Raw genomic sequence first — 16641 nt, forward strand, 5'->3', positions numbered from 1 at the left:
CCACGCCGTGAAAATTTAGGGAATCGTGCAAACACGCCTCCTTCTCCCCTCCCCTCCCAGCGTGAAGTCGATGACTTAACCGTTACGTCGCCACGGCGTTTGTTTTTCGTAACCGAAGAGCGAGGCTCCTCCACGCTTAGTATTCAGGCTGAAGGGGGTGGGCACCTGGTTCCCATGACCCCAGAGTGACCTCTCGCAGCGAGTGGCCAGGGGCGACCGAACGAGAGTATCGATCGCATGCTTTCTTCCTAGCTTCGACCTGGCACAGGGGAAAAAAATAATAATGTCTTCGAGAAACGATTTCAGATTATGTGTGATTTGCGGTTCGATTTATACCCTGCCTTCCCCACTACTCTCTCGATCTGCTCAGCGCATGCGCCAATGAGATCCAATGTCAGTGACGGATATGATTTTGCCTTCGTTAAAGTTGAGGATCACAAAAGTCCATCGCTTATTTTGGTAACGATTACAGCAAAACTTCTAGATACAATGGAGAGTCAAATGAAGAACCTTAATCAGTTGTTGTTTCTTATCTCGTAGATTTCTGTATGTAGGGTTGCACAAATTTGCTGCATTTTAGCACAGGCCTATTGCTGATCTACACATATTATCAACTTTGAGTTAGTGCCTGTATACATTAAGAAGAATAAGTATTTGGGATCCACGTGCAGTCACTTGTGAGCCACTGCGAAGGCTTTTCCACCCATCTTGCTGCGAACGGAGGCCATTGTGGAACTAGATTTAGATTTATTCTTTCATGTGCGAGCCATAAGCTGTACACACAACATAACATTTGGATTTTTTTCTACAATACCTACATATATATATCAGGAGCGTATATTCTAGGCTGGCTATCTACGAAGCTTGCAATCTAGAGAATAAATACAGGAGAAAAATCGATCAGAAATTGTAGATAATACCGGGTGTCCCTTTCCCTGATTACAAACTTTATTCATATCCGCTATATGCAAGGTAGAGATGTGAAAGTGGTGCCAAAATGTTGGAAAACTAACCAAGTTTTTTTGTTGCAGGTTTGAGTAACGTGGTTGTAGTGTAGCAGTGTCAGTGCCCAGAAAACCGGAAATGTTCACAAATCAGGAAAAAGCTCAGCATGTCCTCTGGTATCACGAGACCCGGTCATCAATAACAGTGCAGAGGAACTTTCAAATGTACAGAATTCTTTCGTCTAGAATATCTGCCATCAATAAGTTGGTATTTAAAAAATGGAATTTATCTTCATTCCCAAATCCTGTCAAGTCCAAGAAACATTGTATGGAAAGATGCCACCCGATGTCAAGAACATTATTTCCGAATTCCTTGGCACTGACACTGCTACACTACAGCCACATTACTGAAACCTGCAACAAATAAACTTGGTTAGTTTTCCAACATTTTGGCACCACTTTCACATCTCTACATTGCATATAGCGGATATGAATAAAGTTTGTAAACAGGGAAAGACTTCTGGGACACAGGGTACCGTATTATTCATATCAGTGAGATGATGCTGATTCTGGGGTTGGCAACCTGGTTTCTTATGAGTTGGTAACCTGATTTCCTACGAGTTGGTAACCTGATTTCCTATGGGTTATGTTGACAAGAAATGACGTCTCATGGATTTCTCTGTTTATGTACAACATTTATTTACACTTCTACCCTTCGCCGTATATACATATTTTCATAACAAATCCATTATCAACAGCTCCCGGTTGCCTTTTGCCACATAACAAAGAGAATTGCACTTATCAAGACTTTACTCTACGAGCGCACTATTTACCATGGCGCTAATCCGCCCCCGCAGTTCATCACGCAGAGTTCCCTACGCATAGCTACGGCGCTTACGCTCTGTGTGTATCGCTGCATCCAAAAAACTGTCAATCCATTGAGGGACGGCCACTTTCTGCGATCTGTGAGCCTGAAAATCTGAGAGCATAAGAGAGACTGTAACAAGTCGGAACCGGTATTTATACGTCCGACAAACAACACGCCCCCCAACCACCGAGGCAAAGTCCTATTGTTACCTTTCAAACGGGGAAGCCGTTGCGAAAAACCAACCGTTGGATTCCCTAACTACCGAGCAAAAGGCAACCTAGGCAGAGCATGTACACCGAAATACACTTTTACATACATATTTCCCTTTCCATGCGCGCCGACTACGTGGGTGCTCCGGGGCTCGAGCACCCACATAAATAATCTTGTGGGTGCGCCGCACCCACAAGATTTTTAGTTTGATAAAAACAAAATAAAATAAATATTTCTCACTTGCCATTATCAAAAAATAATAAGCAATTAAAACATTGAGATGGAAGTTAAAATTTCTAACGTCTAAAACATAATTGTTTCAAATGTGTTTGTGCAAAAGTAATCAAGCAACACATTCCCCCCTTCGTTGCCTGTCTCTGGCCAAGTCAAAGGCAGTCTCCACAATAACAATGGAAGTATATTGACATTACCAAAATTGCAAACAAATTCATCAGTGCAAATGACGTAAGAAGGAATGTGTTTTGTATTGAAAGTTAACATGTCATGATTATTATTATTATTATTTGGTACATAAAGTTAGTCATTTTGTAGTTTCTGTTCACAACAAAATCCTTGCCTAGTTCTTTCTGCAATATAATTAAAATTATTTGCATTTATGAAGATTTTTTTTCATTTTAATTTGTATGAATGTGGTATTTTCTGTTAGTAACGTGTTGATAATATCATTGCCTCTTGCAATCATTGTGCATGTAACTTGTTTAAAGTATACAATACTTGATAATTACAGATCTAACCGCCATTGATATGCACCCACAGAAATTTTGGAAAGTCGGCGCTCTTGTCCCTTTCTGCAGCTGTGTGCAGAAAAGCCACACAGCAGATTTATTCTGAGTTGGCAACCTGATTTCTTCTGAGTTCGCAACCTGATTTCCTTTGAGTTGCTAACCTGATTTCTTATGAGTTGGCAACTTGATTTCTTAGCAGTTAGTAAATTTATTTTTATTCATAGCCTAGGAGCACGTGAGATAGCCCTCATATTGGATTCAGTATACTACGTCAAATATATATATATATATATATATATATATATATATATATTGCATTTACTTTATCTTATATGCTGTCTCTTAGTTTGTCCCCTATGTACACATTCTTTCCCCTCCCCTAACAGCTCATTCACTCCACTCGGTCTTCTTCCAGTCTTTCTACCTTCTTCCTCGCCTCACTTCTCTTCTCTTTCACTTTCACCAAAAACTCTCCCACTTTCTCCAACTTATCAACACTAGCTGCACTCTGTTCCACAACTAATTTGAGTGCTTCTTCTTTTCCCACACCGTCCAGAAATTTGTCCTGCAGGGCGCGCGTTCCCGGGCATGCAAACAGGTGATCCCTCCCGTCACGGGTAATCATGCACAGAATAATTGAATTTCCATTTGCCGATAAATTTTTGTAAGTTTTAAGCCCGCATCACACGAAACTGGATTTCCAGTAGGTATGGCCTAGTTGGCGCTGGACTGGCTACCAATTTGCTTGTTTTCGCCTCACACGATACTTATCAGCGTACTTGTCGATAGTCTTTTGTTCCCCTACGAGGGAAGTTGTAATGGCGGCCGCGTGAGATGTAAACAATGTATCACTTCAGATTTTTAAAAGCCGATAACTATTCAACCGAGAGGAATAACGTTTCGTATAAAACGTTATTAGGTACAAAATAATGGCGCTGCTTAAATACATACTTTAGAACGTTTACTATACACGTATGGAAGAATATTTTAGTTGCTTCAAATGTAAACACCGTGCACTCAGCATAGATGGTGTAACTCAATGCGCCTTTCATGCTGTATACGTTATACATTGGTGGAGTAACACTCGGAAACCACAGACAAAAGCGCTCCTTTGCAAACTCACAGATTATCTTCACATGGCGAAACTTTGCTGTTCCACAGAATCCAGTCGAGGAAAGCTAGTAGCAATTAGAACATGTCCTATTCCTCCAAACCAGTCAAGCAGTCAGCCAGGCGGCCATGATTGCGACCTAGAAAGTTAGTTCAGCGCCAACTAGGGCATTCCTACTAGAAATCCAGTTCCGTGTGATAGGGGCTTTAGGCTGACTGGTGCAAGTGTGTATATAGGTGGCGCCATCTTTAAAATTACAAAAATGGCGTTTTGAAGCTCGCTTGGATAGTGTTGCAGCCTTGAAGTCGTTTTGTAAATAACAGTTGATACCTCATGTAAATTTCAGGTGTATACAGTCTGCCCTATATTTGTTATTGAACTTTTAAGGTTCTCATTTGACTCTTGTAATAATTTGAAGAACCAAGCTGATGGAGCTACAACCCCTCCCGAAAGGTTGAGAACATCATCATTTTCAAATGAGTTGTGAAGAACTTGAGGGGGGGGGGGCGGAAAACCAAAGTGATAAATGAAATTCCCCTGAAAATGACCCGGGATTAACATTCTTGTCCTTCAACAACTTTTGAAACGAAGGTTAAGAATGTCAATTACGATACATGTTATAGTGTATCCTAGTGGAGTATACTGAGTCCAAAATCTGGGCTATCTCACTATGTCACGTGGTCCTAGGCTATGAATAGAAATAAGTTTACCAAATCCTAAGAAATCAGGTTGCCAACTCGTAGGAAATCAGGTTGCCAACTCATAGGAAATCAGGTTGCCAACTCGTAGGAAATCAGGTTGCCAACTCGTAGGAAATCAGGTTGCCAACTCGTAGGAAATCAGGTTGCTAACTCGTAAGAAATCAGGTTGCCAACTCGTAAGAAATCAGGTTGCCAACTCGTAGGAAATCAGGTTGCCAACTCGTAAGAAATCAGGTTGCTAACTCGTAGGAAATCAGGTTGCCAACTCGTAAGAAATCAGGTTGCCAACTCCAGAATCACCTCACTGATATGAATAATTTTATTTACAATTTCTCATCGATTTTTTTCCTGTATTTTATTCTGTAGACTTCAGGCTTCGTCGATAGCCTAGTTAGCCTAGAATATACGCTCCTAGAACGCAGATGTGTAATATCCATATTTGGCTACAATTTCAACCACCTCCGAAAACAGTGCATCTGGCTGACTATGGGAAGTCACATAGAATGTTTGTAAGGTATGTAAATATCGTAACGAATTATACTTTCTCTAGAAGCTTCAGTCTGACCGAGGGTCGTTCACTTGTTTTCACCAGCTGTCTGCTCCTCTGAGGTATTTTAATTATGCAGAGTCAAGTGTGTACAGATTTCCTAAAACAATTGGAGTGACAAGAAGCAAACAGGTAAACAGGTAGCAATCTGCGTACAGAATAGGAAGAATAACTTGACGAATCGGCGTGGTGGAAGCCTTTACTGGAAGAGCATGAGAGAAGAAGGCAGGCTTGGTAGGGACTTTGACAGGAGTACTTTTGGGAGTCTTGGAAGAAGGGTAGTCAGCCTGACTTAGGTTGAGAAGGAAGGAGAAGCCTAGAGATCGATCTCTTAATTCGATCATCGATCATCTATGTCTAGACAGATGTTTATCCTAAACCTTACCATGTACGATTCAGGTTCTAAGTTCTAAAAACCAAAGAGTGACTATTTCCCATTTCAGTTTTGTTTTAGTTAGTGTATTTGTTTCAGGATTACCTCTTGCTGCTTGGCATCATGTCCTCATGACAAGTGGTCTCACCATCTGAGGATGAATGATATTTAAACTACATCACCCATAAATCCATTGGGAGTGGCAGGTTCGATCCCGTCATTCGTAAGAATTCAGTCTGGACTGTTTTCTAGATTCTATTCGCATGTAATCGCCATATCTCCATAAACAAAAAGTGCAGTCTTTTGTAATCGCATGAAGCATTTTGAATCACCCTGTGTACATACACGCCCAATATAACTCTAACTAGTAAACCATGAAAAATACGATCAAATAAAGAATTAGCAGATTTATTTTGAAACTACAATTTTGCACCCAGTAAGCACTTCCCAACTAAAGTAAGGATTGAAAAAAATATTATGTCATTTCCTTAATCTTCTTGGTGCAAATGCACGTGACTATGGACGACAGGCAGTCATTACTTGATGCACAGGATGTCGTTGAGCATATCAACAAGACATTGCTTCCTGCAAAGAGAGACCGACGGTAACTACTCACTATTTCCAAGAATGTACTATTTACCGTAATATATCAATAATATCATAAGCATAGTTTTATAAACACAGGATGATATTTCGAAACGAAAAGGGTATTCATTTCTTCCTTTCCATCAGGTTACATCACAACAAAAAATGTTTTGCTCTCGGACAATGTTTTCAATTGACACAATCCGAAAATAGCAAACAAATTTACGATTTGAAGAATCTTGTGTCACGCAGACGTGGTGCTTAAGACTCTAGGTTCCCCATATATAGTGTTTTGTGTGTCTAAATGCAAATAGAAAAAAAATATGAAGCTTCGAATGCCTGAATCACACGAGGATAGATCTCCTGCTGGCGCTTTTCCAGTTGGGCTTGAACTTGTTGCGTGGTACTGGCTCATCTGCTAGCTTTCGCCTCACACGATACTTGTTTCCTTACTTGTCGCTATGTTTATTCCCACAAGGCATTGCGCAGATCAGGCAAGCCAAAGAGATAGATGAGCGATTTGAAGAAAGCTGTAAGTGAATAGCGTGGTTATGCTGTTAATTAAAAATTAAGAGAAAAGCATGGGCTGAAATTGGATCGAAATAAAATATAATAATCATAGTGTACTCAACAAGCTCTTTAATGAACTCGGGTCTATACACGAGATTCGCTGGATTCATTCATAAAACATGTCTTGTTCAACTAAACATGTTAATACACTTGTTACGTACCCAATAGACCTAATACTTGTAAATACTGTAGTTGTTAAAGTGAAACAGAGATGGTAGCACCAAACATGCAAACAAGAAGATCCATAAAAGATAGTGTAAATAGACGTAAAAGTTAATTAGAAAGATGAACAATAATAAAATACAATGTAAAAATAATGAAATGATATATAGACGACCAAATTATTAAAGATAATGGCAAAATTAGCAAAGTGTTCATATGCAAATATATGCGAAATATAAAGAAGTGAAAAGACTAATATAAATTTGTGTCTCCTAACAAGTCTTTTCTGTTGTCCTCTTTGAGGAATTTTTTTATTACATGAGTGGCGGCGCTGTACAGACTTGAATATATTCTCACGTGTTCTAAAGAAGAAAGATATAATATAATCGATTAACTGTCTCCATTTGTAGGCTCACTGTCTGATTTCATTTCTAACAAGAACCCTACCCTGAAGATGCCCTAGCGTGGTAAAAAAGATGTGCACCTTAGGGAGGTAGCACACTGGTAATAATAAGGATTTTCATTATCGGCTATCAAATTTGTTGTGTACAAATCTTATCGCTTTGGATAAATTACTAAATATTAGTGAACAGGAATGCATATTTTCTTTCAACGAGCAGCAAACTTTCTCTTCCAAGCTCACAGATTATGTTCACATGACCAAACATTCGCTCTGATTGGCTGTTCCACAGAATCTAGCAGAGAAATCCAGTTGCAATTAGAACATGGTCTACTCGTCAAAAGCAGTTTAGCAGCCAGCCAGGAAGCCAGTCCGGCATTCCTACTGGAAATTGAGTTCCGAATGATTCGGCCTGTACATGATTATGTTGCTTCTCCTCCAGACGCCTCGTGCACACAATCAAATACTCAGTGGCAAGCACGGAGGGCTTCGATGTCCCCAACCCACCTTTGGTTGCAATTTGACAATACTCTGGTCACCTGTAGGCAGTGGCGTACGCAAGGGGGGGGTTACGGGGTTTAACCCCCCCCCTTGAGCTTGTGAAATATAATGAAAAATGCTGTGGAAAAAAAAATTAAATGGCCAATTTACCACAGTCAAAGATCTGGGACAATACTATTACTATTACTAAATCTACTACTACTACTACTACTACACTAATAATAATAATAATAATAATAATTTGAATTATTATTTCCATGTAGCATGGAGAAAAGCACAGCATTCCAAGCACACGCGTCTTTCAGAGTGATGCCTTGAAAATAAGCACAAGTTCTTGAAAGTGAAATATGAGGGTAACTATGATTTAAAAGAGAAATAAAATGTTTTGTATTTCAGTTGCAACAATGTTCAATACTCTGGCGTACGCAGTTTTTTTGGGGGGAGGGGCCGGAATAGTAAATGTGGATAACACATGGCTTCGTTTTGGAGGGCAGGATGCATAATAAAATATTTCGTATTTTTGGAGCTTTTCAGTCTATTAAAATTGTATTCAAAGACAAAAATGGTAATCGGGACTCACTTTAAAAGAGGTTTCGTATTTACACTTTGATTTTTTAAAGTTCTTAACGGATTTTTATTTGAAAATTCTGATTTTCTCAAAATTTTGGTAGGGGCTGTAGTATCATCGGTAGAGGCATGCATATTTCGTTTTTGACAAAAAGAAAACGAAATTGAAATAACACATTGCAATGTTAATTTTTAAGGTTTCTGAAAGGTGTGAGGTGCATTTTCCTACCCTGTTTTGTCACGAAATGATGCGAAATGAACTGCAAAATGCGAAATAGACTCTTAAACACGAAATTTACCGTTTATATACCGACGCGACACTTTCTGAAGTCTGAAGTATCCTGTGTGTTATGCAATTCAAGGAAAATTGATTAATTTTGCTGTAAATATTTGAAAAGCAAAAATGGACTCCTCTATACAGGAATAAACTTAATATTCTGGTAATGATTTAATGTGCTATTAGAAGGGATATGTTTATTTTGTGTAATAGTGCGATTATATTCACATTTTTAAAACCAAAATGTAATTTTATATACCGCTTTTTCACCGCTTTAACAGCGAAATTTCATTTCATTTACAGCTTTTGAACCCGAAATTGACTCTGTTTTTATACTGAAATTTTGCTTTTTTATTTACCAAAAGTATGTGCCTCTAACCATCGGCCATGCCTCTACGTACGCCAGTGTTCAACGAACATGTATTTTTTTTGTGTGAACAATGAGAATTAACTAAAGAAAATTCTTGGTTCGTTGTTAGAGGCTAATGTATAGACAAAGGCTAGGCGGACAAGAATACAGTCACCAGTCTGCCTTCCCATTGTATTATTTACCGCAGCACGTTTGAATGTCTCTCTTTAAAATGTCTCACCTTGTTGACTAGACAATTATTCAAACGACAATAAGCTTAACTATTGGAAAATGTTTTGTTGGTAAGAACAGTGAGACAATCCAGATGTGAATTATCGGGGACATTTATGCGGGGAAGAAGCCGGAAAAATTCCAACCAATTTCGGGAATCGAATCCGGATCTCCCGCGTGATTGTCAGATGTTCTACCGACCAGACCACCACAGCTTCTTGGATGAGTCCCATACTTTAATTATTTCAATTTATTTTAATATATTTTCTTGTTTTATGGATTTTCTTCACCCTTAAAATGTCTCACCTCGTTGACCAGATAAAAACAAAAACAAAAAAATGCTCTCAGGATTTGATAAAAATTGAATGATTAGAAAGTAATTTCTTTCTATTGTTTTCATAAATGGTATATTTATGTAGATCTCTACTACATAATAGTAGTAGTGGTATTAGTAGTATTATTAGTAGTAATTCAGCTAATTAATTAATTATAAGTATTATTAATTAATTGTGATTATTATTATTTAATTAAAGTATAATAAATCAAAGGTAATGTGAATTTGGAGAAAGTTTTAGAAATAACACCCCCCTTGACGAAATCTAGCGTACGCTACTGCCTGTAGGCTGTAGGTCTTTAACCTCTGGTGTTTACAAACAACATTTCTGGACATAGTTCTGCCAGAAGTTAGTGAGCAGAACATGAGTCGACGATTTTTGTTGTGTGATATACCCTGACGGAATGGAAAAATGAAGACCCCTTTCGCTTCGAAATTTTATGCTCTGTTCACGTCACTATGTCAAAATGTATATTACGCCCTCCCTTGCCCGGGAAAACAAATGCTACCACTACCTAGATAGAGGCGGCAAAATCTCCCTCGGACAAGCGAAATAGCGTTACGGTCCAGGTTAAGTTCGTGTGTAGGAACCGGTGACCAACAGTGCATAGTAATAAGCCATATCGAATAAAAACAAAGACATATGTACTTTCAAATTACCACCTCTTTACCTGTAGCCGGTAAGCGGCTAGCTGCATACCTGAAAATCACGGGTAGCGACATGCATACCAAAATGATATAGCCCAAAATTAACATGAAAATAAAAAGTATATTCTATTCATAACCAACAAAAATGGAATTATTACAGGTCCCCACACTTGCACTCTCTCATTCTCTCTCAGATTCAATCCTCATGGGGTCATCGACACAAGAAATTATACATGACATGTACAGGTTTTATGACGACAAGCCCTAATTATTGCATTCTCAATTAATTTTATCTTACTTTTTGTCTAATCAGGTCATTTGTGATTTTGCTCCAGTGCTACTTAAATCCTAGCCAGCCCTTACTTAAGTTCACCTTTTGTTTTTAAAAAAGAAACTAGTCGGCGCGGTGAGAATACATTACTTCACCAGTATAAACAAAGGCGTCTCAACGGCAATTACATTCACGTGGGCGGACGTTTTCCTTTTACAAGACCTCACGTGGTTCCAAACATAACAAATAACCTCCGTTGAGTGACGCAAACATATACTCTCTAGCAGGCGGGACTTAAACACTTCGCCGCGACGAGCAATTCACATTACCAGGCAAGTACTTTAACAAACAATCACATATGCGACCTGACGTAGCTAGCAGCGACACAGCGCTGACACATAAAAATGAACAAACCTCAAGTAGAATATGCAATTAAGCGGGCGGCGCTTTACTCTAATAGTACGCACTTTAAACAAACACAAAGGAGCACAAACAACAATGAATTTAAGATCATAAAAAAAATATCACAAGGAATAAGAAAAATTGACCTAGACGAATAGATTACAAATGACAAGCGCGACGGGAGTTTGGTATGAAGTTCGAGTTGAGTGGGCGTTTTCAAAATGTCGACGAATTTCAAGGGCGTTCTCTAAATCAATCGGGCCGTCACGTGTTAAGGTTCACACAGATGAATACTTTACCATCTCTCAGCTTCCGGGGTGCGTCCTGGCGTCTTTATGGGCGATTGAAAACACATAGTATCCACGCGAAAGGTTTCTTTGGTCGCGACGATGAAGATGCGAAAAGGATTCAAACACCTAGTTCCCCGGCTCCTCTTCCTCTCGGGATCGGTGGATCTCCGTGGTATGGCGCGGTTCGGACGTCGCATCTGAGCGGTCGTTGTAGGCGTCGTCGGCGTCGTCGGGGCGTCAGCATCTCTCTCTACATCTCTCTGTCGCGGCTGGTAGGCGTCGTCGGCATCGTCGGGGCGTCAACATCTCCCTCTACGTCTCTCTGTCGCGGCTGGTAGGCGTCGTCGGCGTCGTCGGGGCGTCAACGTGGCGGATGGTAGGCGTCGTCGGCGTATCAATAGGGCGGCGTTCGACGTTCTCTCTCTCTCCATGGCGGCGGATAGGCATCATCGGCGTAGTTTCTTCTGACATCAGGCGAATCGACGTAACGCCCCCATCTAATTTCTTCCTCTAGCCCGCCATAGTTTCCGGTGTTCCTCGTTTCTCAAAAATTATAAATGGCGTAAGGTAATCACGGAAACACGGTTTCGCTTCAACTTCCCCCAGCGGTTGAGGTAGGCGCACTCGTGTAGACTTACTGCCTATCACACACACTGGTGTTCGCACAACACAACAAAGTCCACTGTACACGAAAGGTAGCACGAAGGTGCTCTCGTTCCAAGAATCGCGGCAAAACTGTATAGGGAGAGGTAGCACGGAGCTGTTCTCGCTACAAGGATCGCGGTAAGACTGTGTATCGAAAAACCATGTCCTTCGTTTTATTTGGATTTTGAAAAAGGACGCTAGGCGCACGTTGGAGTGACGCTTCCGGAGAGGTTATTCCACCACGCTCTATTGTCTCCAAACTAGGACGGACCGTGTCCGAAGTTTACTTGTGAGGATTAAGCTTCCGCCTGGCTGTCGCCCATAGATCAATTGCAATCGCTGTCCACAAACTGATCAATTAGAACCGATTTGATCTGGCGTCCGTAATCGTCGCTTGATCGTGACGAAACTCCACACATCCGTCCTTGCCTACATGCCGCTGCGCTGGTATAAGTTTCACATGAATCTGACCGTTGGAAACCGAGATATTTAAATGTTTGTCATTACGGTCGAATTTCCTAAGCTTTAGACGCATAGCGTGACCCTTCAGGTGCTCACTCTTAACACACGTGAACGTCTTGTTCCTCCCGTCGGCTTGGCAAAAATCAAATATGTAATCTTACAAATTAAAACACTCAACACTTTGAATCAACACGTCTTTTTACCGCTACATACATGAATAATAATGATAATAATAATAGTGACGGTAAATCTGACTGTCACAACCTCGCCCCTCTCCTTCTTCCAAGGATTTCGTAAGCGTGAAAAATTCGCTCTACACAGGGACAGAATTTTTTTTTGTTACAAATCCTTGAACACTGTATATAATATTGACCAACAAATACATGAACACCCTGTATATAAATTGACAAGCAAATACATGAACACCCTGTATATAAAAATTGACAAGCAAATACATGAACACCCTGTATATAAAAATTTACTCTCTGAACGGCACGGACACTGTGACCTTCCAGATACATAACATATATAATAACACCCTGAATATAAACATAACACGAAGAGTATGTACACAAAACAAGAACAAGATGTGAGCATTTACGTGTCAGCTTGCACTCTTACGTCGCTCTTACTCTCGTACAGTGCTGTCCACTCTCTGCGCTTCTCATCGGAACAGTTCCACCTCTTGCAGTTCTCTATATGCTGGGGTGCTATGGTCTTCCCAGACGTGCAGTCCACTAACTCCAGAATATTGGCGGCGAGCTTGCTCTTGCAGAAGTACGGACCATCGTACATGAAAAAGAGCTTCTTGATTTTCCCTTCAATTTGAGAGCTAAGTCCGTGATTTTTTACGAATGCGAGGTCTCCAGTTCGAATCTCGGCGCCGTTTCTTGCCTGTCTTTCATTGGCCTTCCTCCTGGTTTCTCTCGTCCGTTCGACGGCCATCAGGATCTTTTGTTTGACAGTTGGGTCGCGGTTGTCCTCCCTCAATCCAAAGTGGCGAATTACGTCTCTCCGAGGTGTGCTGCCGAATTGTAGCTCTGCTGGTGTGAACCCAAGGGTGTCGGATTCTGTGTTGTTTAGGAGGAGTACAATCGAGGTGACGTGCTTGCTCCATTCCTGATGCTGTTTATGGCAATATAATCTCAAGAGGCGGTTCATTTCACAGTGCATGCGTTCGACCTTGTTTGCCTGCGGCCTGTAGCTCGGGGTCCATATGGGCTTCACTGCGTATGCTTCCAAAGTGTCCCTCCAGAGGCTACTTGTGAACTGAGCTCCGCGGTCCGTGAGTATGTAGCGCGGAGTCCCGAGGTGTACAAAGTAATTTTCCGTAAGCTTACGGAGCAGCACTCTCGTCGCGGTTGACCTGACTGGATACGCAACCAGAAAACGACTGCATCCATCCATGACTGTGAATAGGTACTTCATGCCGTCCTTGCTTTTCGGGAGTGGTCCCACGCAGTCTGCGAACAACACTTCCCGCGGTTTCTCTGCCACAAACGAGGTTGGGTTTTTTGCTGCTCTGACGCGGTTAGGCTTAGTTTGCATACAGATGACGCAATCGCGCACCCATTTCTTAGCGTCTTTCCGCAACCCTTTCCAGTAATAGGTACTCTCGAGGTATCTCCACATTTTCCTCCCCCCGAAGTGACCTGATTTGTCATGCGCTTCCTCCAAGATTTTCTTTCTCGCTTCAGCTGGCACATATACCCTCAGGCGCTCCGGGTTGTGGACATCCGTCTTGCACAGGATCCCGTTCGCGACGACAAAATGCTCTTTCACGCGTCGCTGGCGACGTGGATCTGCGGGTTGCTGGTCTTCCAGGATACTGAAGTACTGTGCGAGCTCGGCATCTTCGTGTTGCATTTCTATAAACCGCCCGCGGCTGAAGGTGGTCAGGTACAGGGAATCGAACTGCATCAAATTTACGTGCACTTTTGTTAATCCTTTCCCCCCAACGTATCTTGACAGGGCATCAGGCACAACATTCTCTCGCCCTTTCACATACTCCACCTCGAACGAGTAGCGCTGAAGGCGATTGCTCCACCTCGTTAGTCTCCCACTCCAGTTTTTTGCGCGGTGCAGCCATTGGAGATTCCGGTGGTCTGTTCTCACAATAAAGTGTCCTCCGGCCAGATAAACATGAAAGGTTTCGATGGCCCACACCACGACCAGGCACTCGAGTTCTCCGACGGTGTAATTTCTCTCTGCCCCCTCGCAGGGAACGACTGGCGTACTGAATCACACGTTTCTCCCCCTCCTTTTCTTCATAGAGTACTGCGCCCACGGCCGTGATTGAAGCGTCGCACTGGACATAAAAAACGTCAGAAAAATCAGCGTGGTAAAGGCGAAGCTGTTCACAGACGGCGTCCTTCAGTTTATCTAGGGCTCCTTGATGTTGATCTGTCCATTTCCATGCCTTTCCTTGTTTCAGCAGTTCAAATAGGGGTGACGCAAGTTCGCTGAAGTTCTGTATGAAGCGCCGGTGCCACGTAAATATCCCTAGAAGGCGCTGGACTCCTTTCCTTGATGTCGGGGGCTCAAGCTTTCTTATTGTTTCAAACTTCACTGGGTCCTGCCTCACGCCTTGCGCGTCTCTGATGTGGCCCAAAAATTGCACTTCCGGTTGAAAGAAAGCCGATTTCTCGAGTTTAATTGTCATTCCCGCATCTCGTAATTTAGTGAGGATCAGGTTTAGATGTTCAAAATGTTCTTCCACGTTTCTTGAGAAGCACAAGATGTCATCAACATACCACAGACAGAAATCTTTCACTTCGTCTCCGAGCACTTCCGCCATGGCGTTCGTGAAAGCTTGCACGCCGTTAGAGATTCCGAACGGAACGACGGTAAACTCGTATAGGTTATCCTCGAATCCGAAGGCTGTATAAGGCATGCTCTGTTCGCACAAGGGAACCTGCCAGAATCCAGATAACGTATCGATTTTTGAGAACACGTGCTTGCCATGGAACAGTTGTAGGGTGTCCTGTAGTTTTAAGGTTCTGACGCGTTCCAGCTTACACCTCGTATTTAGCGCGCGGAAATCTCCGCAAATTCTGAGGCTATTGTCAAATTTCTTCACCACGAGAAGAGGATTCAAATGTACGGAGCGTGATTTCCTTATTACGCCCCACTCCAGCATCTGCTGCAGCTGCCGACGCACTTCCGGTCGATGTGTAAACGCTATCGGGTAAGGCTTACTGACAACTGGACTTTCTCCCTCGACACGGATTTCATGCGTATACTTCCGGCACTTTCCTGGCCTTTCATCAAGAACGACGGCATTATTCCTCAAAAGATTGGCGAAAACTTGCTTTTGACTCGCCGAGAGATTCTCACATGAAGCAACTGCGGCGTGCAATCTTTCCTGAACTCCTTTGTCGCGGTCGACCTCCGAACATAAAGCGACGACGGGCTGGAACTCGCCCTCTTCTCCTGCGCCTGACCTCCAGAATTCGACGTTAAACTCTTCGTCGCGATTATTCAAGGTTACAAAGTGTCGACCGATGTTGAGCACAGACGCATACCGGCTCAGGAAATCCATTCCTAGCAGCAGGTCCACGGACAATGACTGGACCACCAGAACCTCAACCTCAACGTGATGTTCATCCAGCGTTGCCTGCAGAATGGTGTGACCGAGGGGCCTCTCTCTCGCTTTGCCCGAGAAATCGATGAGTCTAAAGTCCCGTACGTGCCGAAGTTGTGGCCTGCGCACTCCCTTTGTCACGCGCCGCCAAGTTGCCTCCGAGCATAAGCTTGCCTCACTTCCCGTGTCTAGGAGCCCCATCACAATTTCATCGCCCACTCGCAGTTGTACATGTGGCGATTTCGAAGGCCAGCGGTCCTCGTGACTTTCCTCGGCTTCTTCGTCGGCGTGGATCTCCTCGTCCAGCCAAGCGGCACGAATCCTGATCGGCGTGGTCTTTGTTACATCCGGGTGGTTCGGCTCAAGCGAAGGTGGATCAGGTGTAGTCTGCCCCGCATCCGAGCCCTGACGCGAGACTTTTATTAGTTTCCCGGATGCTGGTATCCCGACGGTCCTGGCCTGGGCGAACCGCGTCTGGAATTCGGCCTGGTCTCTTCTCTCGCTGCGTCCTCGCTCCACGGCGTCCTGCATCTCCCCGATCTGACTCCGGGCTGACCGACCTGCTATCCGCGTGGCGCTGATAAAAGCCATCCCGGACTTGGCCGTTCTGAAAGAAGCTGTCGTTCCTCCTTGGCGACGCACGAGTCGGACCTCCACGCCGTCTCCTGCCTCTGAACGGGCGTCTTCGTTGCGGTGAAGGTGGATCTTGCAGCTGGCGGTTCCTTTCAGCCCCTGGAGCGTGGTGCTGTCCTCTCCTTCCCTGCTGGACTAGATGAACGCGCGGGTGTTTATTCCGGTGCGACGAATCATCTTCCGGTCGGCGCCGCTTGCTAAACTTCTCACCCCTGGTTTTCTGCCTCTCCT

General features: G+C 42.9%; 1 protein-coding gene across 1 annotated transcript in view; it reads right to left on the reverse strand.

The window, feature by feature from the left end:
* Nucleotides 1–5900: 5900 nt before the first annotated feature.
* The window catches only part of LOC145989978 (EF-hand calcium-binding domain-containing protein 10-like), a 28040-nt gene continuing 17299 nt past the window's right edge, over nucleotides 5901–16641 (reverse strand). Inside the window, exon 5 of the mRNA XM_083125532.1 lies at nucleotides 5901–6085. Within this exon, the coding sequence (XP_082981658.1) occupies nucleotides 6037–6085 (49 nt within the window). The 3' untranslated portion in view covers nucleotides 5901–6036. The remainder of the gene's footprint in view (nucleotides 6086–16641) is intronic.

Source organism: Lepisma saccharinum, chromosome 7 (genome assembly GCF_977018435.1).
Source record: "Lepisma saccharinum chromosome 7, izLepSacc3.1, whole genome shotgun sequence".
Classification (NCBI taxonomy): domain Eukaryota; kingdom Metazoa; phylum Arthropoda; class Insecta; order Zygentoma; family Lepismatidae; genus Lepisma; species Lepisma saccharinum.